The sequence below is a fragment of the Rhipicephalus microplus genome, chromosome 10 (genome assembly GCF_043290135.1).
Source record: "Rhipicephalus microplus isolate Deutch F79 chromosome 10, USDA_Rmic, whole genome shotgun sequence".
NCBI classification, from domain to species: domain Eukaryota; kingdom Metazoa; phylum Arthropoda; class Arachnida; order Ixodida; family Ixodidae; genus Rhipicephalus; species Rhipicephalus microplus.
In genome coordinates this window covers 67,151,908-67,176,052 of record NC_134709.1, presented here as the reverse complement: position 1 = coordinate 67,176,052, position 24,145 = coordinate 67,151,908, and the positions used below count along the sequence as shown (strand labels likewise).

Genomic DNA, 24,145 nt, shown 5'->3' with positions numbered 1-24,145 from the left:
CTGTCAAAGACCTATTTTTCGGCGATGCAATAAATAGCAGGAACCTTTTTGCTTCATGGCTTTGTTACGTCGGCTGCACTAGCTCTCAAAACACATGATGTAAACAACCATCTGCAAATTCAACATGGGGTCCAAGGCGTCAGTGGTGGCTCTCGTCAACACAATCGTGAACAACCCATGCAACACGACAAAGCTCATGGCCTTGATAAGGATACGTTCGAGAGCCTGGTTTAGATTACGATTGCTGAGAACACTGGAAGTAGAAGAAGGTGCAGCAGCAGTGAGTAGGCATACCCTAACGTGTCTCGCTTTTGCACTGCTGGCTTAATCTGTCGCCCCATTTTCAACGGCTTCATTTTCACCTCCATCGAAAGTGCAGCCGCATTTTCGAACTTGCTTGAGGCCCATCTGATTATACTTAGGTGCACGTTGAAGATCCGCAAGTGGTCGAATTTCCGAAGCCCTCCACTACGGCGTCTCTCAGAATCATCGGGTGGTTTTGAGACGTTAAACCCATACAATTATATTATTATACTTTTGTGGACTTTGTTCTAAATTACATGCAGTTAGTCCTGCTCAAAATTTACATTAATCTTTCCAGGAAAAGCTAAGTTGCTTCAAGTCTTGCAACGTTACCGTTGGCGTTTGTTTCAGCTGACCCTGTACCTGTACAACTGGACGTCCGACCAGGGCCAGGAGCTGTTCAAACTGTTGGGCCAACTGGTTGAGTGGCAGGACCTGCGCAATGACTTTTTGCGCAGCATTGTCGTCCAAAAGATGGGACTGTTCTTCCACCAACCGTCGGTGACTGCAACAGCTCCGTGCCCACGACAACAGCTGCAGCAACAGGTCAACTAGGCCTTTATTAGGACTCTTTTAGTTGGACAGCAAAACCAGCTTTGTGCGATTTCCTGGTGTGAACGTTCACAATAATGTTACTAAGGAAAACTTCGCAATGTGTATGTGAAGTCTGATCGTACTTTTTTCTGGATGCTACGTTTTTTCTCGTATCTCTTTGAAAAGCATATTATAGATTCTTCTGTAGTTGGGATTTATGAGACTAGGGGGAAATACCGTATTTACTTGCACAATTTGCAGACTTTTTTCGTGAATTCGGAGCTCCGAAAAGGGGTGCACAAATTGCAAGGAGATTTCCCGGATGCATCCCAAATAATATCCAATAGTAGGAAGTTTTAGAATAGTACACAAAGCTTTATGTCAGCATTTGTCGCCACTGCACATGCGTCATACGCTAACCTCTTGTAGACCCCGTTGAGTGAGGGCAAAAAATGCTAAGTATACGCTATTCTAAAACTCGTTAGTATATATTCTTAACACGCATGGTATATGCATTAAAAATGTGGTTGATCCCTCCATCATAGGAATCGGGTTAACACAGGTAAGAGATGTCTTCGTAAAAAAATCTTATTGTGTAGGGATATCTGAGAGCTTGTACAATGTTGACTGGTGCTTGACAGCTATAGCGTCATTTGATGTGGACACGCCCACATTGACGTCTAGTGGTACAATTCTATCACAACAACTAATGCCCACAACCATGACTTAGCCATTGCGGTAGCTGAAGTCTACAACTTGTAGCTGGACACAGTGTGTCGTGACTCCTGCGCAAAAATGACATTAACAGGCTGGCACTAAAGACTAGTACTCCATGTGGGCATCTTCAAAGCATCGTCAATTAATGAGAGAAATGGCACGGTGTGTGCTTGCGAGTATGGTAACCTTTGCCGGCGCTCATGTGTACACTACCACACTGCATTTCAGCAAAGTGGGAGGCAGAGGTCCGTAGCTTGAGTCGCGACCGTGCACAGGCATTTCACATCCTGCTGGCCTCTGTCTTGCTTCAGCAAGGCACGCCATTCACGCATCAACACTGCTGCCTTTTTGTGGCGCTTACTGCAGCAGTTTTTTTAGTCGGTGCTATCACACTGGAATGCGTGGGCAGTGGAGAGACATTGTTGGCGCATGTAGAAGCTGCGCTGCTCCCACCATGAGCTTTCAGATGCCAACACTAAGCAAAGGAGACCGTTTACACTATTGTGTTCTACTCTTGAAGCAGAGCATAGACATTCTTCAATTCTTCTCTAGCACTACCCTGCACTACAAAGAAAGCCTTGATATAGCTGTATTCACTGTTTACAAACACAGGTTCGGGACGGCTTCCAGTTATATGCACAGGCATAGTTTAGTAGCATTAGCGAGGATGTAAAGCTTTAACGAGTAGTCTACCATTTTTAACCACTTTTCTCTCTGTGTCTTGCCAAAAATTTTTAATGAACATTTTTCAAAGCTAAGCGGAACGTTATAAAAGCGGTGAGTCCTTAACTTTAAGCATCTTCCTTTTACCTGAAAGCGGAAAAAAAAAGTTTTTGCTTACTTTGGCACAACTTAAAAAACACGCTTTCTGCATTGGTGTTAGAGAGGAATCATTGAAGTGACCAGAAGTTTTTTTGATATTGAGATGTTTAAACCTACCAAAAAGGCAAATAACGCTCGTTTCAGGCCGTGGCTGGTCCCCAGCTTCGCAGCATGGCTGTAGCGACCCAGACCCCAGCACTGATGTCCGGCGTGACGAGCAACCTGTGGGGTTTTTTGGACAACATGATCTCGCGCCACAACCCTCCGAGCCGCCACCTAGAGGCCACAACTGCAGCAACTAAGCTAGCGGTGCACAACATCGTCGGGCAGGTCCTGCGAGGCGTGAAACCGAGGACGCCGATGCAGGCAGCCTCGTACGCAACTTGTGACGACCCTGTGATACGACACGGACGTCAGGTGCAGGACATGCGAGGGCTACGAAGAAGAGGTGAGCAGGGCCCTACATAACTTCCTGTAACCATCAAAGAATAGAGGCCATTGAAAGCCAGTGTTACTGACGACTCATTCTTAACATCTTTACAACTACACTTGAAAATGAATTGCTTCACAAGTAGTAATACTGTCATTGCAAAATCAAGAATGTAGCAAGCAATGAGCCTATCCATTTGTGGAAACTGTTATGTCAAACATAAACAATGAAGCAGCACACTGTGACAAACTCTGACTACCAACAAAGGTTTTATTGTGTGTGCACAAATGTATAGCCTATGAAAAGTCAGCGGGGAGGTTAACAAGAGAAGATAGTAAAGTTACACGTGGTACTGATGATAAAAGCAGAAGGCTGCATCGTGTCGATTGCTGCTGGAAGGCGTATTTCTTCTCTAAAAGGAGGAATGGCCGGGCGCGGACACACACAGAACCTGTGCGCATCATTGTGAAAATCTCGAACATTTCACAAGCACAGTTATCCTTGTACTCGCGCACTACCTTGGTGTCTTGAAGGAAAGGTGCGGACCTGCATTCGGCGCAGTGGAGCGCCAGATTACTGCCACGTTTATTCCTCACGATGTTCGCATGTTCGTGCAAGTGGGCGGTGAGGCAACGTCTAGTTTGGCCTACGTACGTTCTGCCGCAAGGGGGGGGAATTTCATATACTACTCCCATTTTGAAGTCTGCTGCAGTGGTGTAGTGGTTAGGGGGCTCGGCTGCTGATCCAAAGGTTGCCGGTTCGATCCCGGCTGCGGTGGTCGCATTTCGATAGAGGCGAAATGCGAGAGGCCCGTGTGCGGCGCAAAGTCAGTGCTTGTTAAAGAACACCACATAGTATTTCCCATAGCCCATCACTATGACGTCTGTCATAATCTTTTGATTGATTTGGGACGTAAAACTCCATATATTACTCCTGTTTTTTAATCCACCTGGGTCAAATTGTGCTTCTTCCTTCAGTGGTTGTGATAAAAGTGGCCCCCATCCACACATTTGCGCGAAGAACCTAGTTCATGTGAGGCCAAGAACATGACCTGCACACCAGCATGCCCTGCAGTTTTCTTGATTCGGTGGGAGGGTGCATGCGCATATGGGATCATATGGGCGTGCAGTTCATACTTCTCAAGTTCAGGCCTTCACCTTGAGCATGCCTTCACCTTGGGCGACATGAGCTTCTGGATGAGAACTTCTGTGGACTACGAGAGAAGGGGTTCCAGAGAACTGCTTGTTTTGAGGCACTTTATTTGCTTGCAGAAGCTGCGGTTCACTTTGTGGTGGCTCGAGCAGATGGGGCTGTTTTCAGAAAGTGATCACATCAAGACGTTTGCGCAAGCGACCTCAAAGCCAGCAAAACTGAATTACTGAACCAAAGAAATTCCCAGCAGAATAAATCTAATTTTCTATAAGGGGGCTTGCCTCTTTTTTCTACTTTTTTTTGCTTAAGTACAGTACAAGCAGATGCTGCACTTCTTGTTTTATTCTGTATGCCTTTTAGTATGAGCACATTGGTCAATCTACTGTGTCTAAAATAGTGTCAGGGTATGATGACAGCCATCACAGAATCACACAAAAGCTGTGATTTGATATTTAGCCAATAAAAATGCTATATGTTGTCACGCGCTAACCCTAAATCGCGCACCACACACCGCTATGTCTTGCCACTCTTCCCAACCAGGCCGAACTCGCCCTTCCTCACACACGCAACCCCCACCACTCCAGTCCCAATGATGATGATGATGCCGTCACGTAGTGCCCTATCTCGGCCAAGTCCCGATGATGATGACGCCGTCACGTAACGCCCTCTCTCGGCCACCCTCACAGGTCTTCCCCCCTCAAAATGTTAAACCACCACTACACATCGCCTGCAGCGTCATGGTAGAGTGTCAGCTGATCTACGTGTCTCACACCGTGGCGACGACCCGTTTTGGGGTCCACTAGAACAAAGTCATTCTGTCCCACACGTCTCACTGCCCGAAAGGGACCGGAACGCCGGGGTGCAAGCTTCGAGGAGAGGCCCTTGGTGGCATCGCTGAGGGAGTGGCTTTCGAGCAGAACAAGATCACCCTCCTGTATTGTCAGTGGCCGCCTGTGCTGGTCGTAGCGAGTCTTCTGGGCGCGCCACATGTGGTTTTGGTGTGCCCTGGAGAAGTCATGCAGCTCCTGCAGACACTTGGAGATCTCAGTAGCAAATGCACGGTATGCTGTCGCAGGAGGCTCCGTGTCGTCTTTGGCCTCAGCCTGTGTCCATGGGGTTCTCAGCTCCCAGCCATAACAGAGGAAGGCAGGCGTGTAGCCCGTGACAACGCTTTCAGCCGTGCGCATGGCCAGGGCAATTTCAGGGATGTGCTGGTCCCAGTCTTTGTGGCTGGAACAATAAGCCCTAAGGTACTGCTTGATAATGCCATTGTGGCGCTCCACCATTTGCCCGGCAGGGCGGTACGGAACAGTGTGTCGGTCTTGTATGCCCCAATGCTCAAGGAGGCCCTTCCACAACCTGCTTACAAACGGCTTTCCATTATCACTTCAAATGGAGACAGGTGGGCCATGTCTGCAAAAAACCTGGATCATGCAGGCCACCACACTCTTGCTGTTTGCTACCCGTAATGGGAAAAGTTCAATGAACTTGGTTAACTTGTCAATCACCACGAGAAGGTACTTGTGGCGTCGAGGCGTCATAGGCAAGGGCCCAATTATGTCCACGCTGAGCTGTTCCATGGGGGCAGTGGCCCATTTACTGCTCATCAGCCCTTCTGGCTTCTGCCGGTGGGCTTTGGTGCACTGACAAGCCTGGCAGCATCGCACATACTTGGATATGTCCGAGCGCATACCCAGCCTCACGAAATTCTGAGAAATGCGTTTGAGGGTCTTGAAAAAGCCGGAGTGGCCGCTAATCGGGTGGTCATGGGACAGTCGCAGGACCAAGTTGCAGAGATGGTTTGGTAGCCAAGGTACTTTCCTGTTCCCTCGGTGCTGTATAAGCAACCCACTCTCTTCCATCTCGGTCGTCTCCGCCAAGTCTTTGATCAAAGGTTGATCACTGTCAGTGGGCGGAAGCTTCCCTCCCTTCATCACAGTTCGTAGTTTTGACAGTATGGGGTCCTGCTCTTGTTCCTGGGCGAGGAGCCCTGCATCATTCAAGACAGTAGTGTCGTCCACTTCAGATGCTACAGCAGCTGCCTCAAAGCTGATTTGTGGGCTGGGCTCTGGAACAGCCATAGGGAACAGCGTCTCGTGTAGACTCGGGCTTGGAACTTCCTGGTGCTGAAGGGGAGCTCTGCTCAAGGCGTCGGCTGGCACATTTGCAAGACCCCGCCTGTGCTTGATCCTGCAGTTGAAACCTTGCAGCCGCAAAACCCAACACTTTACACGTGGTGACGCCTGGTCTGTGGTGAACATCCAGGACAGTGAGGAGTGATCACAGTGTATCTCAAACTCGGTGAACTCAAGGTATGGTCGGAACTTGTCTACTGCCCACACCACAGCCAGACACTCCCATTCTTGCACTGTATAGCGCTGCTCTGCCTCAGTGAGGACCCTGCTAATAAAGCTTATTGGACGCAGTTGAGCATCACTCTCGGCCTCACTCTCGGCTGCCTGCAGAAGCACCGCTGCAATGCCGACTCCACTGGCGTCTGTTTCCACCACGAATGGTCTGTTGAGGTCCGGCAAGTTTACAACAACATCGTCGGCCAGGGACTGCTTAAGTGCTCTAAAGGCTTCCTCTTGCTGCAGCTCCCACCGCCAACGTTGGTTTTTCTTGAGGAGTTCTGTGAGTGGACGTGCAGTGATAGAAAACTGAGGTATGAATCCTCTGTAATAGCCTGCTAGTCCCAGGAAGGCCTGCAGCTGTTTGAGTGTTGTTGGTTGAGGATAGTCCAGCACCGCTCGCACTTTTTCCTTGTCCGGCCTACACTGCCCGGGCGATATTTCATGGCCAAGGAACTTCAGGTATTGACAGCACACGTGCACCTTCTCTGGGTTAATGGTCAGCTGTGCCGAACCTATCCGCTTCAACACCTCCCGAACATGCTCAAGATGATCCTCTAGGGTCTCCGAATACACCAGGACATCATCGAGAAACACCATGGCAAACTGGTGATTAATTCCCTCCAGTAGTCGGTCCATCAGGGTCTGAAACGTGGCAGGACCTCCGGCAACTCCAAAGGGCATTCTCATGAACTCGAAGGTTCCCCGATGGCAAATGAACGCTGTCTTTGGAATATCCTGCTCTTGAACAGGGATTTGAAAAAAACCCTGTGAAAGATCAAAACTTGAGAACCACCTGGCTCGTCCCAGCTGTGCCAGCAACCAATCAGTCCTTGGTATGGGGTAGAGTGGCACCTTAGTGCGTGCATTCAGCTGGCGGTAATCCACAGCCATGCGGTAGCCACCAGACTTCTTCTCAACCAGGACTGGAGCACTGGCATGCTGACTTTGGCTAGGGCGGATGAGGTTCTGTGCCAGCAGGTATTGAATGCAGTTGTCCATGATGGCCTGCTTCTTGGCATTCACTGGTCGCAGTTTGCATCGAACAGGTTGGTTGTCTCTTGTGTCTATGCGATGCTCTGCCAGGGTTGTGCAGCCCGGAGTTGTGGTGAAGATTTCTCTAAACTCTTCTAAAATGTGTTTCATGCGTGGGTCTAGGTCTGACGAGTGGCCGGGAATGATCACATTGCAGGCTGCAGTCACCTCTGGCACACTGGCACACACACTGGCATCGCCCTCAGCAAAAATGCAGCGCAGACTGTCTCCAAAAATCATCCACTGCCTCTGGCTGTTCATTAACGGCCTTGACAAAGGGCACAATTCTTTGTGGTTCTGTGCCGACAGTCCACCCACCAAGTGACACGTGCAGAGAGATGCCACTCACCGTCAGGAAATCCCTACCAAGGACAACGTCATGGCACAGGTCAGGAACGCACAAAAACTGCTGTCTGCGGCAACCGGCAGCCCACTCGATCTGGCACTTCAGAGACATGGTTGACTGCGACCAGCCTGATGCCAAACGCAGCACGCGTACGTCTGCCTTGGGTTTGGCTCCAGAAGCTTGGGCCGCCGCCGCGGCGTGCGGTCCAAAGAAGCTTACACTTGAGCCTGTATCTAGCAGGGCCTTGAACGTCGACAACCCGATACGGACGTCCATAAGGGGCTCTTTGCCACCGGCGGTGGTCGCTACTTGGTGCGCACTGCCGTAGGTGCCCGCCGGGGCAGCACCTACCGCCACTGGTTTCCCGGGCACTGTGCTTGTACCGGGCACTGTGCTCAGTACGCGCTGCACCTTCTCGGCTTCGGAGACCTCTTCCCCGATGCGGTCGTAAAACGTAGCGATCGCATATATAAACTCTTTCAAATTTTCTTCCGGGTGCTGCGTGCGCTGTTCGAGCTCCGCCTTCAGGCGACGCTTCGCGCCAATCGACGAGAACTCGGAGCGGAAGGCGGCGGTGAATTGGTCCCACGAGTCGAACCCGCGCACGAACCGCCACCACAACTTCGCGCCACCCTCGAGGGCAGTCGGTACCACGTGTGTCAGTCGCTTATCGGTGGCGACCCCCGTCACGAGGCAGAAATTTTCCAAACGTTCAAGAAACTCCTCCGGCGACTGCAAGTCTCTAGCACCGGAGTAGCGGGGGAGGTGCGCAGCGGCGAGCCGAGGCGCAGAGTTGTCGGTGGCCCGAGGGACCGCCCCAGTGTTAGCGATCACAGTCCATGCTCCCACGTGCGGAGCCGTAGTCAGCGGCGTCGCCATCACTCGATCGCGCACGATATCCGCGATTCGTTCACGCTCCATGGCGGAGCCGTCGGTGCCCAGCAACAGCTCTTCAACGACACCTTGGAGCCTAGGCATGTCGTCCGCTGCTGTTGTCGGGCCTGAAGCCATCCCAGACGAGCCCCCACTTGTCACGCGCTAACCCTAAATCGCGCACCACACACCGCTACGTCTTGCCACTCTTCCCAACCAGGCCGAACTCCCCCTTCCCCACACACGCAACCCCCACCACTCCAGTCCCAATGATGATGATGACGCCGTCACGTAGTGCCCTCTCTCGGCCAAGTCCCGATGATGATGACGCCGTCACGTAATGCCCTCTCTCGGCCACCCTCACAATGTGCTTATTTTCTGAAGCTCAAATACTATGAATAGTATTTGTGGTAAAAAACTTCAGGTGAACACTGTGGAGTGTCAGTTGCCTTCTCCATCAGACAAGTAAAAGAATGTTCAGTACATTGCTGTTTTAGGGGCGAAGCTTCTTAAGGCTTGGGTCTGTCTATCTTCCGTCGTCATACGTAGTCACGGGGGGTGCAAGATGGGAGATGGCAGTACTTGGAGTGTTCACTAGATGGACGCGTGGACGGACAGCCAGACAGACTAACCGACGGATGGATGAATGCGCGGAGTGGGTATGTGCCACGGGGATGTGAGATGCGAGATGGCGGTACTTAAAGTGTTCACTAGATGGACGGATGGACAGATGAATGGACGCACGGACGTACGGACAGATGGACATACGGACGGACGCATGGATGGATGCACGACGGACAGGAACAAGAACAGACGGACAAAAGCGCAGGCAGGCTGATGGACGCTTCGCCCCACTCATGATTATTCACTTCATGGACATGCTGTGAATTTTTGTTTACCTCCACCATCCATTGGGCCCCCTTTCTTCACACCTTTTTAAGCTGTAAAAACCTTGTCTTTGTAAGATAACTATACTGGTATTATCTATGTGGAAATCAGCTATCAAGGACTGTAGAAGCCAAAGTGTTTGTTACTCAAGCATTTATTTCATTTTTGAACATTCCTGTGTCACACTGCTTCTGCGTGTGTGATAACAGGTGTGATTAAACTGCCCGTAAAACCACTGCTGATATTTTGTTCCAGAACTTGTGGAATTTCATCGCATCTATGACGACAAGGGCACCAGTGCCAACCTTCTTGTCATGGTAAGCCTTTTTTTTTTTAAATAAGAAGTATGGTGAAACCTACTTTATATGTTCTTAATGTGCTACATTCTTGCAGCTCTTACACATTGAAATGCACGAGCCATCTAATTCATTTAAGTCCATGCATATTAGCCTCTGGTTTTTTACATATTTCATGTCGACTGTGATGTACAGGCGTGATTTGTGGCAATGTCAACTGCTCCGTGTGTTGTTGGAAATGGTTGCTGCAGTCTGGTGCCATCTATATATAGAACTGAAAAATTGCCTGTCATGTCTTACTGGCACTTTGCAAGGTTGCTGCCAGTCAAGAGCCTATATGTGTAGACACGTATTTTTTTAAACTGAAGATACGCCTGTACGCCATTCGGGTCGTGAAAATTTTTTTGTGAGGATTAAGTTTGTTTTTTAACCGTGCGTTTGTTTATGTGGCATTAAAGTAGACTCTCAGTGAATGTAAATATCTTAGACAGAACTGCAGCTTAAATGAAACTGACTCTAATATGAATGACTTCGTCCATGAATTCTGCACCCCTGTTTATCTCTCAGGATATGAAACTTCTGTCAAGTGTAACGCATTTTTCTGGTTCCTTCAGGTGCTGTTTAACAAGCATCTGTTGCATAGTAGCAGTAGTGTTCTATTGTTTGTGATGTAGCATGGAATGCACTGAGCACAAAGTTCCATTTTAGGTTGTCGGCCTTCATGCTAGCAACCTTAAACAAAGCAAAAGCATAGTAGTTAAACATGTTCTGTGCAATAGTGAGGTGATCTGTGGGAGAGAATGCATGCCCATTGCTTTTCCATAATATTGGCAGGATCGCGAACTGGCAGCAGGGACGAACCGGCCGCACGGAGAGGGAGTACCGTAGCCCCTTTTCCAAGAACCTCTTCAGTCCCGCTGTTATTCTGCGCTACCCCTCATTTCTCTGCTCACGAGAAAAGATACTCACCCCTCTGCAAGTGAAACAACCCTTGCTCGAGGAGGGAGACAAGAAGTGATGAAAGAGCTGAGGAGAGAGAAATAACCTCTCTTGTGACAGCGGTTGCCGTCATCACCCTCAGGACTCACAAGCTGCCAGTTGATGAAAGAAGTACCGTAATTACTCGAATCTAACGCGCACCTTTTTTCCGGTTAAGCGAGTTCTTAAATCGCATGTGCGTTAGAATCGAGTACGAACAAAAAAAGTACGGTCAATCTATTGCCATCGCAAATCCAAAATGGCCGCCCCCTACGTGCGTCGGCATGGTGCGTCGGCTATTTCTGCCTATGTGTTTACCATGTGCGGCACTTCGTACGTGTGCTGAGGAGTTCGTCATCTAGTAGTGCATTAGCATCGACGATGTGGAAGGGCCGACTCCAAAAACTCGAGTGCACCACGATGCCGCTTTTAAAAGAAAAGTCATCGCGTGTGCAGAAACGGACGGAAATCGGGCCGCATCGCGGTCCTTCTCGAAACATGCGTGCGGGACCGGCGGAAACAAAAGCAGAAGATTGTTGACAGCAAAGCTTCACGCAAAGGCTTCAGTGAACCACAGCAGGGTCGGTTTCCGCAAATTGAAGAGCTGCTCCGCTAGTATGTGCTTGAGGAGCGAGCGGCACAGCGGCCCATGACGACAGAACTGCTCCAAGTGCGGGCTATGCAATTAGTCTTAGAAAAAAGTCTAATGCGGAGCCTGTTTAAAGCGAGCAGGTGCTGGCTAATTAACTATATGAAGAGGAAAGGCTCTTCCCTCAGAAGGGGAACATGCATATGCGAAAACTTTTGCGGAGAAGTACGATGAAAAGCTTTACAGTTTTCAGAGGTTCGTCCTAAACTTGCGGCGCAACAACGGCTACCTGCTTGGGCAAATGTGGAATGCCGATCAGACGCCTCTTTACTTCGACATGCCTGGCACCACAACTGTCGAGAAGAAGGGGGCGAAGCAAGTTCGCGTGCTGACATCGGTCCACGGTAAAACTACAGTGACGGCAATGCTCTGTTATTACACGTCAGATGGGCACAAGCTTCGCCCGTACCTCATATTTAAATGGAAGACAATCCCGAAAGGAATCGTTTTTTCGAGTGGTGTGATCGTGCGGGCCAGCAAAAAAAAAAATGGGTGCGCGTTGCAATCGATGTCTTACGGTTTTGTTTTTTTTTCTTTTCGCGGTGGAAATCGGGTGCGCGTTACAATCGAGGGCGCGGTAGAATCGAGTAAATACGGTAAGCCTTACCGTCCCTTTCTACGTAGAGCGTACCATTCCTATAAGTGTAAGTGTAATTTACGTGCTGTTGATAGCACAGCAGTAAGGTTCGTTTGTTCACCTAGCCTGCTGCCTTATTCGCCCAGACTCGTTGTAGCTGCGATAACTTCCGCTACAGGAAGGGGACATTAACGTGCGCACAGTATGACCATGTGCAGCTATCAAATCCTTCTTAAAATATACGTCACGACTCGAATACAAAAAAAGTGACTCGCGCACTCGTAGCCAAGACAAGTGGTTAGTACCATTCAGACGCACAAATTATCTTATGCAGTCACTACGATATAACCTATCTTCATTGTTAAATAGAGTGGAAGGGGAAAGATTTAATCCAAATACTTTGACTCGCAAACAAATTAGAGAATACTTTCGTAAATCGGAATGAACATATAGAAGACATCGTTATTACATTTTCGCATTTTCTGTTTAATTATCTCCTTTGCACACAGTGTTTCAATATACAAAGTATCATCGTATTGTGCATCATAGTCATATTTATAGCAGTGCTTTTCTTAGTGTTGTAAACACTATTGTTTCTGATGTATCACAATGTATTGTCACATTTCTTCTCACATATATAATGATATGTGGGGTTTAACGTCCCAATATCACCATATGATTATGAGAGACGCCGTAGTGGAGGGCTGCGGAAATTTCGACCACCTGGGGTTCTTCACCGTGCAACCCAAATCTGAGCACACGGGCCTACAACATTTCCGCCTCCATCGGAAATGCAGCCGCCGCAGCCGGAATTCGATTCCGCGACCTGCGGGTCAGCAGCCGAGTACCTTAGCCACTAGACCACCGCGGCTGGGCACCTCTCACATATGTATTACATTTCCATGTTATCTTTAAGTACCATGTGTTTGTAATAAATCACTAGTGTTATTCAACATGTTGCAAATTTTTAGTTTCAATTAAAATGGTGTATTATATTTGGATATATGCTAAACATCTGTATGTATGCTGGTTTTAGTGTTACTGCTGCCATGTGAGGGCCTTCAGGCACATTCAAGCTGTACTGTGCAGCTTTTCGCCTGAAGGACCCCTACAATTTCGTTGGAAAATAAAAGCATTTCTGATTTTCTGATTTCTGATAAGATGCACTAGGCGTCTGCATCAGCCGTGCATAGTGCGAACCCCTTTGCATATCGTTAGTTAAACAATTGTGGGCCTGGTATTGGCGCTCTCACAGCTCGTCTTTTGTGCTCCTGCAGGAGAAGATGCTGGCTCAGGTGAAGAAAGAGGCACGCCTGGTCCACTACTGCCTCACACCGCTGCTGTTCAGTCCTACGTGGCGGCTCAAGGTTGCCCAGGTGCGAGACCACACCCTCGAGGCTGCCATTGCATCCGGCATGCCATGTGACTGCCCCGCCTCGCATGACCAACAACCACCCACAGGCCAGGTGAGTCTGGTGGGCAGTACCTTACAGAGTGTTACATAAGTAAGGTGTAGGCTAAGGAGAATACTTTAACTATTACAGTATTGGTAATCGCTTTGATATAAATTTTAATAATAAGAAATTGCTAAGTATTCGAAATCGACGAATTGACGTATATTTTCTTCATGTATTTTCTTCGTGTAACCTCTTTGAAAAGGTATTTTTATTGCAGCCAGGGGCCTGCTATGCTATTTGTCTATTTTACTATTCGTCCATCTCTCATAAGTGGCTGTTCTGGCAAAAGTGCTCAAATTTGATGCAGTCATCTTCCTCAGACTATTTCATGTCCACTGCAAAATGAAGGCCTCTCCGAAGGATACCCTACCTGCCCAATCTTAGACGAGCTCATTTTATTTCATTCCGGCAAACTTCTATACCTTACTAACTCACTGCCGCCCTTGGCCGTGTTCTTCAACCTTTGCCATTTATTCTATTGATTTATTTGACCACCGATTGTGTGTCCACTTATTCAATTGTAATACACAGGTGGACTTAAGTGCCACAAATTTGGATAAAGGTTGCATACAGTTGAGTAGGTTTAGATGCTATAGTTTAATAACATTGATGTGGAGAAAACATGGATTGTGTTTTTCGTGTATGGATGAATTGAGCAAATTGCATAACATTATTTCACATGGCACATGGAGAGCATTCTGCTACAATGGCAAATCTTTTGTCTACAAATCTACAGTGGGCAAATCTTTTGTGTCAAAATAGGGATCAATCAGAAAAGAAAAACGTGGTACTCTGCATTTACAAGACTCCTCTCATGAGCGACAAAAATAGCTCCCGGTTATGTGTTCTAGGAGCTTGGCTCTAAGTAACAAAAATATAGATGGGGACGTTGGTGAAAGATGCTCTAGAGCTCCTCTTTTGTCACGAGTGCCATTTCGGCAAACTAAATGAACAGGATGTGGTGTGTCATTTAACGCCTTCATTTCCTGCAGGTTTTATCCTTAAAATGACTCGTTTGATTGATAATATCAAGAGCTGTGTATCAAAAAACTCGCAGCATTTTTTAAGCATCTACCTAAAAGTCTTCTTTATCTTTTTGTGTTATGTTTATGTTTTGAATCTCATGCGCCCCACTCCAATAGCATTGTGGAACCACCGGGGTTTTACAATGCCTTCAAGATGGAGGCATTGTAAGCTTTTTTTTGTGCCTTACCTGGCCTCCCGCTACCTTCGGGACCGGTCCATTTTTCACCTAAAAATGATGGCATGATGACATCACCGTGAGGTGTCATGCTAATGCCAGGAAACTTTGCAATCTGTAATGTCATTGTGACGTCAATACGTGACCCTTTTTCGTGTCCCTCATATTGATGCCATCCATGCTGGACATGGATCAGTTTTCACGTTCAATGAAGTATCCAAGGCTTTCGCCTTAAAGGCGCCCTGAAACACTTTTTTAAGTAGACATGCAATGGATTCACTTAAGGAGCTAATTGCCTCACAAATTCATTGCAGCAAAAATTTTTTTAATCTGTTCAGCACAAGCAGAGTTGCAAAGATTTGTTGCATGCTGTAATTGCATTTTCTTATCTCTTATCTCAACGAAAGGGCTGGAAGCTAAGCAGTGAGGGATGGCACGAGTAAAGAAAATACGTCTTGTGCGCATCGTGACCTTAGGCACTTTTACTCTTTTTTTCCTCTTCAAATATGCGGCTTTTCAGTACGATTATGTGCACACGCGTGAACAAGCCGTGGTCTCCCGTTGTGTCCCGATTAATAACTAATCATGCCATGCTCCTACCAAACCATGGCTGATACAATGCCTAAGACGAGTGATTTTTGAGTTTGTATCGTTATTTGTCGAGAGAAGAGAAGGATATGTTTATTTGGCTTTGAGAATTTATTGGGAATTCCAAGGCGCGTGCTGCACTACAATACAGTAGACTCTCAATAACTCAATAAACGGAACCTGAAGGGACTGGGAGAACTTGTTACATTTAACGGGAGTTTCATTTGCTGAGAGATGTACGAGAGTGCAGTATGCAGGGACGAAACCAGTCATATTAGAAGCAGCTGTTTCATTTAGGCAGCAGTTTTGTTTAACAGGTTTCGGTTTATTGAAAGTCTACTGTATTTCTCGAGAGCATGGACTACTGACCGGTAGCGTTTTCTAACCATGCTCGAAATGTATTGCAGGGCATCTTTAACTGGGCTCTGCACGGTGTACTACATCATTCTCAAATACACCAGAATGATCGCAGAAAAAACACATCAGTGCTTTTCCAATACACTTTGTTGAACGTGAAAACTCACGCTTACACTCTTCGCACACTTAAATGCTGCAGCGCACACGGCACAGTTCCGGCGGCAGCCAGAAGAGTGTCGGCGGAGATGTGTCTAACGTTGCAGCCTCGCGAAGGATGCGCCGGTCAAGTGGAGTGCCCTCGGTCACCTCGGGTGGCAGCGGAGGGGCCGGCGGCGGGCAGCAGTTGTCGCCCAAGCAGCACCGGCGCTCCACCAACGAGGAGACGTGGCACATGACCGTGTGCAGCCACTACATCCAGGAGTACATCCAGTACCTACAAAACCTGGGATTCATGGCTATCCAGACCAAGCACACCGCATCGCGCAAGTCCAGGTGTGTGCTAGTAGGCAGCTTCTGTGAAAGAGACATGCACTGGGGAACAATTCTCGTCTTTTATAAGAAGTGTCACTTATAGCCAGGGTGCCAAGTACGTGTTTGCTTATTAACGACTGTAGTGGAACTTTGATTATACGTCCCCCGATTTCGCGACAACCCGCGTTTTACGACGAATCGGTTTGGTCTTAGCAAAATCCCTGTAGAAGTAATGTATTAAACACCTTGGTTATACAACGCAGTTTTATGCCAACCTCGCTTCTTACGATGACTTTCAGGTCCCGTCTGAATGAAAAAAAACAAAAACACCTTCACTCGAATAAAACGTCAGCCAAATTCTCACCATTGCAAAATATGAACTTGCATACTCCCAGGTTGACGATTGGAAAAGTAGAGTGAGACAGGATGTCTTCTTAGAATTGAAAATTTATTCTCCTGGAAGATCATGTGCTTCTAAACAGGCCTCGATTACACGCGTATGTGTCCAGGGGCCATTATCTATTCAAGGTTTATCCACACAGAGTAGCTTTAGCCGGCCGAAAAACGGTATGTGGAAACTTTTCCTGGTATGCATACAACTGATATCTTTCCTTTGTCGCACTTGCAGTCACTGGCTTGCACACTCAAAAGGGGCACGACACAAAATTACTTTCACTTAATGTCAATGTTTATAACAGTGGGACAGTTGCACTTCTCGAGGCAAGAAATTACAACGCAGACAGTTCAGTCACACATGAAGGCACTCTACGTGTTCGACATAAATTCGTGGTTCGTCGCCTTTACGTAATAGTGATGACACTATGTCTGACTATTCTCATAGGAATCTTTTAGCAGCGTGGTTTCGGTTTCGTGTTTACGCGCAGCCAATCTTACAACTTTATGTATCGGTAGAAAAATGCACATTGGATTTGATTTTTTTAAGTTAAAAATAAAAGTTTGTTTGCAGCTCCTTCAGCTAAGTAATGCTGCCATTAGCTGCCACAGGCAAGTATAACTTAATGTACCTTCAATGCAGAGACACAAGGTCATGCTGTGGACAATCTGAACCTGTTTTTTCGGGCAAGGCTGAGCGTCACTGCCTATAATCTTAGTTTTCTGACTATACGACAGTTTTGTGTGGTCCCCTAAAAGTCGTATAATTGGAGTTGCACTTTATTTTAATGTAGGCACAATAGTGTCTGTTACACCCATGTGTTTGTTACATCAGTGTCTCTTTAAAGGGTTTACGTTGTTGAGTAGCGTAAAACTCTTAACTTGTCATTTGTGGCAGCAACCTGGTCGATTCGAATGACCCTGGGAGTGCACCAAGAATTAAGCGCCACAAGTGTGCAGTGCAAAAAAGTTAAAACAACTTTCACATTCAATCGAAACAAGGCAGAGCAGTTCACATTGCAGTCGCCACCATTGCAAACTATGTGGTAACAGCAGGAAAGCCAAAATGCTTCATGCCTATTCGCATTTACTACCGCGCGTGACAACTCTTTGGATGTGGGCGTTCAAAGAGGCATAGTTGCTATCCAAAATAGCGTTTTTGATGACCAAGGATTCACCGGCTGTGAAAAATTTCTTTCACTCACCATCAAAATAGAAAAAATATATTGTGTGCAGAGCACGTGTTGGGCTAGTTAAGGGGGGACATGGGTCTTTAAAATTTTTTTTCTGTTTTTGGTTCACTCTTGACCAAACCTCACCATCTTGGACAGTTTTTCATGCTGATTTCAAATATGTGATTGTTTCTGAAATAGCTTCAGTGGATAAAAAGATATTAACATCTGTAATTTAATTAATTATGCACTTCATTGGGGGCTTTTTGGCAACTTAATCAAGCCAGATCCAAAAAATAAATGCATAGCCCCAATGCTGAGGGCTTTCTGTATGGGGTGATGCTATTTTTATTAATTTTTAGGCATTATATAGATAAAAAAACAGACCAGCACTTACAATGGATATTCTGTTCAATTTTCGCTCATTACTATCCATAATTGTAATTAACAGTATGCTTCTAGAGTAATCAAAATAGCATCACCCCATAGGTAATGTTATTACAAATAAAATGATACCAAGTTTGTCATTCTCAATCAACAGTAACATATAAGAAAAACCCCTAAGGTTTAGTGTGGTGCACAAAAACATTGAACTGAGAAAAACGCATTTAAAGTTTCTAATAACTGTAACTTTTGCTAAAGTGAAGCTAGAGCAATGAAAATGGCACCGTTGTATAGCTCTACATTATGTGAGTATGGCTGTACCAAATGTGTCAGTGCACCTTCCCAAAATATTTGCCACAGCTCATTTAAAAACTGTGTACTGGCCATTGAATCAGTATAAGGAACCCAGTCTACAACTTTGTGGCTGTTCTAGTGCACTGAAAACCAAAGGAAGACACATGTTATATATAAAAACATCGCCCTTTTATACATAAAACACTATTTCAAGTAAAACACACATTTTTGTCCCAGACATCCTTACAATTCTACAGCATGCCATGGCTGTATGCAGTGTCTCTTGCAGGCTTATGTCGCTTTGCAAGTGTTGCCATTGTTGAACTGCTCTGCAGGTGCTCCCTCCGCAATTTGTGAAGCCTGTTTTTAGCCTTTTCAAGGCTACGACGCATGAAGAGATTTCCTGCACTGTAGCCTAGCTTCTCAGCAATTGCTTCATTGCTCTTCGTGGCCCCCTGATTAAAGCGGCTGATGGCTTCAGCCACTGCTCTTTCTACGCTGCGCAGTGAGGCATGGGTGGTCTTGGGGACTTGTTGCCAAATTGTAGCGTGTAAGCTCTCACTAGGATTCTGGCAATAGCAGGCACTTGCGCCAGCGAGTCGTCGTCTGAATGTGCTGCCTCCGCAATAACAGGCATTTCCGACAGCCCGTTGTCGTCAGAATGCGCTGCCTCGGCCATCTCCGGCGTTCTCGGCGGCGCGCAAGTCGCTCCCTTCTGCCGCGCATTCCACGCTCGCTTTCGTTTCCTGCCGAAAGCTTGACGAGTGTTCTTCTTCAGGCGAGCTTCCCAAGCCATGCCGGCGAAATGCAGAAAGACGTATACGTCGGCGACGTTGGTACACGAGCGGGTAGCAGACGAGATAACACGCACGAGAGCAGGCGCCGACGGAGCAAAACCAAACAAACAAAAAAAAAAGAGCGAGCAACCGTGGCCACGCCGCCGCGCCAGCCAATGGTAAGCGCGAGACGGGGGGGGGGGGGGGCTCGCCGGCGCGTGCGCGCTCTAGCCAATCAGCGGTCCGGCAGACGGCTTCGCAAAACAGGGGAGGGCAGTCGTTGTGTTGGAGCTACGCCATTTTGAGAGCCCGCAAAACGCGCACAAAGGAACTAGCTTCAAAACAAGCCCAAGATGGCGCCGATCCGCCGGCTGCTTCGCTGGCGGCGCGCGCGGGAAGTTCGAACAAATTTTCTGTTTTGCGGGTTGTTTTGCGACTCCCGTGATGGTTTGAAAATAGATTTTAACCTATTTTTTTATCGAGTTTTGCGTTAATAATTTGAGGAGAGGTGCTTATAGGTTCAAAGATTCGAAAAATGCGTTTTTCTCAAAATCGATTTTTTGGCCATTTTTTACTTTTCTAAGACCCGCGTCCCCCCTTAAGACATGGTAGCCTTGCAGCATGGTAACATATACGTTGTTTATTGTTTTACTGTTTATGTTTTATTGTGTTATTTAATCATGTGGAATTTGGTTAATTTGGACATTCCTTTCTCACCTGTGAAATCTCAATTGAGTTCTTGCTGTATAACAAACTTTGTTTATCTTCAATTTTCGAGTTGCAGGATCTTACTGCAGCTGTGAAGGACGAGTGCATAAAATTATGTGCTCGGTGTGACAGTGCCTTTCTGTGGTCCTTTCCACCTACAGTGCGATGTCGGTGCGGAGGCGCGAGTCGGAGTCCAGCAACAAGCGCCAGAGCGTGGGAACGCTCGCTGTCGGAGAGTTGCCGCGTCACTGCCTCTTCCAGTGGCACCTGGGTGGCCTGTACTTCTTCGAGGTGGGCTTCTGCGACCCGTACGTTGCGTGCAACCTGTTTCTCGTGGAACGGCAACGCCTCCTGCCATCCGGCACCCAGCTCTACATGTCACAGGTGCAAACACTTCTGTTTAGTGTTCTTTAAAGGTAGGCCCCTAAAGCCCTTCAGAAGTCGAAATTTAGCTGAGATGTTACAGTTGTGCACGAGTCAACATTGAACAAGTATTCATGAGAAATTTTCAAAACAGTGCTGCAATAGTAAAGTTGTGAACGCTTATAATTCATAAGAGGGCCTCGCTAGCTCTTTCCTTCTCGTTGCTCTGCTCGTCAACTTGTGTCTCCTTCTGGTCGAGTGCTCCACTTTGCCTTTTGTGTAAGAAGGAAAAGGTATACAGACAACATGCAGACAAACCTACATACAGACAATCTACATACAGACAAAACAGGTTCTTTTTATGGGAATTTTGACGTTATGGCAAACCTTGAGGGTTGCCAGAATTTGTGGAGCGCTCACAGCTCGTTGCTCAATTGCTTTTGAAATTGTTAATCGAAACGGCATTCTGAACTAGATGCACGTGTTTAGTTGGGGTGCCAAAATACAGTCGAACCTCGATATATCGAACGGCGCGGTGATCGCGAAATAGTTCCATATATCCAGAATTCGATATTAAAAAATCACGAAAAAAATGCGTCAACAGCTTGCTGAAAACAACCAACGAACTGTTCAAGCGTGGTGCAGTAAATACTCACTTGAAGATTCAAACATAGTATTTATTGTGTTGGTTTAAAATATTGAAAAAAGAGTAGCCTGCTTTTTGTTGGCCATGGCGTGTTTGACGACTGTGTCCTCAATATAGTTCAGGGCAATCCATAAGTGATAGGCCGGTGCCTTCAATCGCGCCGCAGTGGCGGCACACAAGGGCCAAGGCAGCTACGACCTCAGCTGATGTCGGGAGCGGGGCACCATCAGCGCTTGCGGGATCCACCCCGGCAGAGTCATCATTTGGCTGCTCAGCAGTAGCTTCGGCGACAATCTCCACATCCGTGAGCTCCGTCATTCGGAGTTAGGCTGTGGCGCGCGACAGGCCTAACTTCGAACGCGCAAACACTGCGAGCACAACGACCGATGCTACGGCGGAAGAGCTTGCAACAAGTGTGCAGTGTGCCGTTGACACCTTAGAGACTGCAACGACTGCAAGCTGCAAGGCTGCGGCGTGAGTCCGGGTGTAAAGCGCGCACATGGCACACCCATGCCGGCTCGCCTGACTGCTTTTCCTTTCCCGGCGGCAGCGTGGGCCGCGTTCGCGACAGTCGTCTGCGTCCTTTCCCTCCTATATTTTCCTCCTCAATCTTTACCTCCCACTCCCCCTTTCCCCGCGCGAAGCCGTGTCGGTGCCTTCGTATTGAACGAAAATAACAGCTCCACACTTTTCTCTTCACTTTCCTCATTCAAGAACCTCTACCGCAAGGCTGCGGCGCGCGTACGCTTCTACGTTAAAGTGGCGCTCTCGGCGCCATCGATGTGTGCAGCATTCGTAAACGCCCGCAGCTCTACCGCTACTTTCGAGAGTTGCGGGAAGGCTCGCCGCCTGTCAATGGAGCGCGGGCGGTTTGGGGTGGCTGAGTTCGATATATCCATTATATGTCAAACTTTGTCCGAAATAAAAAATCGATAATATATGCGATTTTCGGCGTGATATAGGAACCGTTCGATATAGGCAATAATTCGATATATCCGTGTTCGATATATTGAGGTTTGACTGTATTATCGGAGGTGGTTTAGGGGCCAGGCTCCTGAGACACTGGCGTCGCCAGCAAGAGGGGCTCTAAATCCCCCCTTCGAGATGTTTTTTAGTTTTTCTTAGTCTTATGTATGCACGAACATGCATAAATGTTCATTGAAACCCCATTTCCGAAAACATTTTTCTGGTACGCACCCTTGCCCTCAGGCAATGACACAGAATGGGTGGGTTCTGTACAAACTATAGTACAGCTGTCAGAATGATTTTATATCAGTTTGCACTCTAAATGCTGTGCACAAAGTTTCATGGGCACATGACAGTAGTGACACATTTGTACAAAAGAGGCGGTTTCATTGTTTCACGACCCTGGAAAATATACTTTTGCTTGATGAAAGCATATGCATTGATTTGCAGTTTTCGCGGTTTTGCTGGCCTGATGTAGTCTGGTATTTTTGCTCAGAGGATCAGCACCATGATGTGTGTGCCTTGTCCTTTTATGTTTGCAATCCGCAAAGCAAGTGAGGCTGCCCTTTTTGGAAATCAGTTTTATGCGCATTGGTCCAGGTGACATCCGAGTTCATCGAGGACATGGACAAGATCCGAGTGAACATGCACATGCACTCGTTCACCTACGACTACCACCTGCGCACGATCCACTCGTACATTTCGGGCCAGCAGCTGCTGTTCAAACACGGCTACCACCTGACCAGCTTCTTGGACGACTTTGTCAAGTACTACCAGAAGTCTCCCAACTACGCGCGCAACCTCATTTATGCAGGTAAGGTCCGTCTACGGAAAACTGTGAATTTGCCGCTCAATTTCAATCCAATGTTGTGCGTGTTAATTAGTGCTGCCGTTTGTGAGTAGTAACGTTTCCGTTATCCTCCTTCTTTGGTGTCTGTGTCGGTGCACCCGCTTTTTGCAATGACAAAGTCCTGCCAAAAGAATGCCAAGAAGGGGAAGATGGAAGCTTGAGATGAGAAATTTTAAAACAAAGAGTGGGTATTTGAGCCACTGTTTGGCCAAGCAGATCTTACGCTTCCACGTGTCTGCTTGTCGGAACGTTGGCCCCTGCACCTCTCCCGTTTTTGAATTTCGGACCCCTGCCAAGTAATTAAACCTTGCGTTATTCGAACTTTTCCGACGCCTAAAGCCAGGCCGTCTTCTGTACAGGCTCTGTGGTGATCCCAAGTGTGAACGTAGCACCCAACCAACTGTACAACTACATCATCGGCCATAACAAGCTGTATGGCATGAAAGTCATACGCATGGTTCCTGTGGTTTGTGACAGCAGCAGTGACTTGGTGAGCAGCTTGATTGTTTTCTTCTGAACCTATCCCATCCAACGTAGACTAATGTTTTTCGTGCAGGTTGAAGTACTCTACTGACTCCTATAATTTGTGCCCCTTTTTTCGTGATATTGGGGCTTTGAGCAGGGAGTGGGCAAGTTTGCAGAGATTTTGTGAACGCATACAAAATGATGTGCAATAGTCATGGCACGGGCATATTTATTTATTTATTTATTCATGTACCCTAAAAGTCCGAGGGCATTATATAAAGGGGTAATATTATACATATATAGAAACTAACACGAACAATAAAGTAATAAAATGTATGAAAAAGTAAATAACAACGCATAAATAATGTACAAAATCGCAGAAAATCAATTATGAAGACAAAACTACACTGAAAAGGAAGGCGTAACCAAAGAACAAGCGAGGTTGAACATTTTTATGCTAAACAATGCTGATCATAGCCAAATATGCGAGTTATACAACGTGCTAAAAACCGTTATATAAGCACATGTACATCTGGGTCGGTTGTATTAGGTCATTCAAACACCAAGATGAAGATTTAATTTGTGAGTGAATTCTTCGTGGTTTTTTATACACACAATATCATTGGGAAGTTGATTCCGATGATTAACAGCAAGAAGTAATGGTGAATGTAAAAAGGTTTGTTCGGGCAAATAAAGGTTCTAATTTGAATTTGTGGTCCAGACGAGCAAATATTCTACGTGCAGGTTTGATAAGTGCAGATAGTTGCAAATGGTTATGGCAGAGATTGTGAAAAAGAGACAGAAGGGAAAACAGTCTGCGTGACTGTAGAGATGGCAAGTTTAAAGAATTTTTAATTTCATTTGTGCTAGAAGTTTGAGAGTATATCTTTGTTATGAACCGGGCACTTTTGTTTTGAAAAGACTCTATTTTATTTATGAGGTAAACCTGGTGAGGGTTCCATATTTGGGAAGCATAGTCAAGCTTAGAGCAGACTAGTGTATTGTAAGCTAAAAGTTTAGTATCAGAATTGGTGAAATGTAAGTTACGTCTGATGAATCGCAGTGTCTTATAAGCGTTGCTAGTGACTGTGTCAATGAGTAAG

The 24,145-nt window shown here is 46.9% G+C and overlaps 1 protein-coding gene across 4 annotated transcripts in view; it reads left to right on the top strand.

The window, feature by feature from the left end:
* The window catches only part of LOC119180943 (KICSTOR complex protein SZT2-like), a 290,449-nt gene that overhangs the window by 241,504 nt on the left and 24,800 nt on the right, over positions 1 to 24,145 (top strand). For all 4 annotated transcript variants that reach the window (XM_075875777.1, XM_075875778.1, XM_075875776.1 and 1 more), the window contains 8 exons: positions 655 to 849; positions 2,521 to 2,824; positions 9,707 to 9,768; positions 13,229 to 13,417; positions 15,754 to 16,046; positions 19,914 to 20,136; positions 22,328 to 22,541; positions 22,937 to 23,067. In XM_075875777.1, coding sequence (XP_075731892.1) covers positions 655 to 849; positions 2,521 to 2,824; positions 9,707 to 9,768; positions 13,229 to 13,417; positions 15,754 to 16,046; positions 19,914 to 20,136; positions 22,328 to 22,541; positions 22,937 to 23,067 — 1,611 coding nt within the window. The remainder of the gene's footprint in view (positions 1 to 654; positions 850 to 2,520; positions 2,825 to 9,706; positions 9,769 to 13,228; positions 13,418 to 15,753; positions 16,047 to 19,913; positions 20,137 to 22,327; positions 22,542 to 22,936; positions 23,068 to 24,145) is intronic.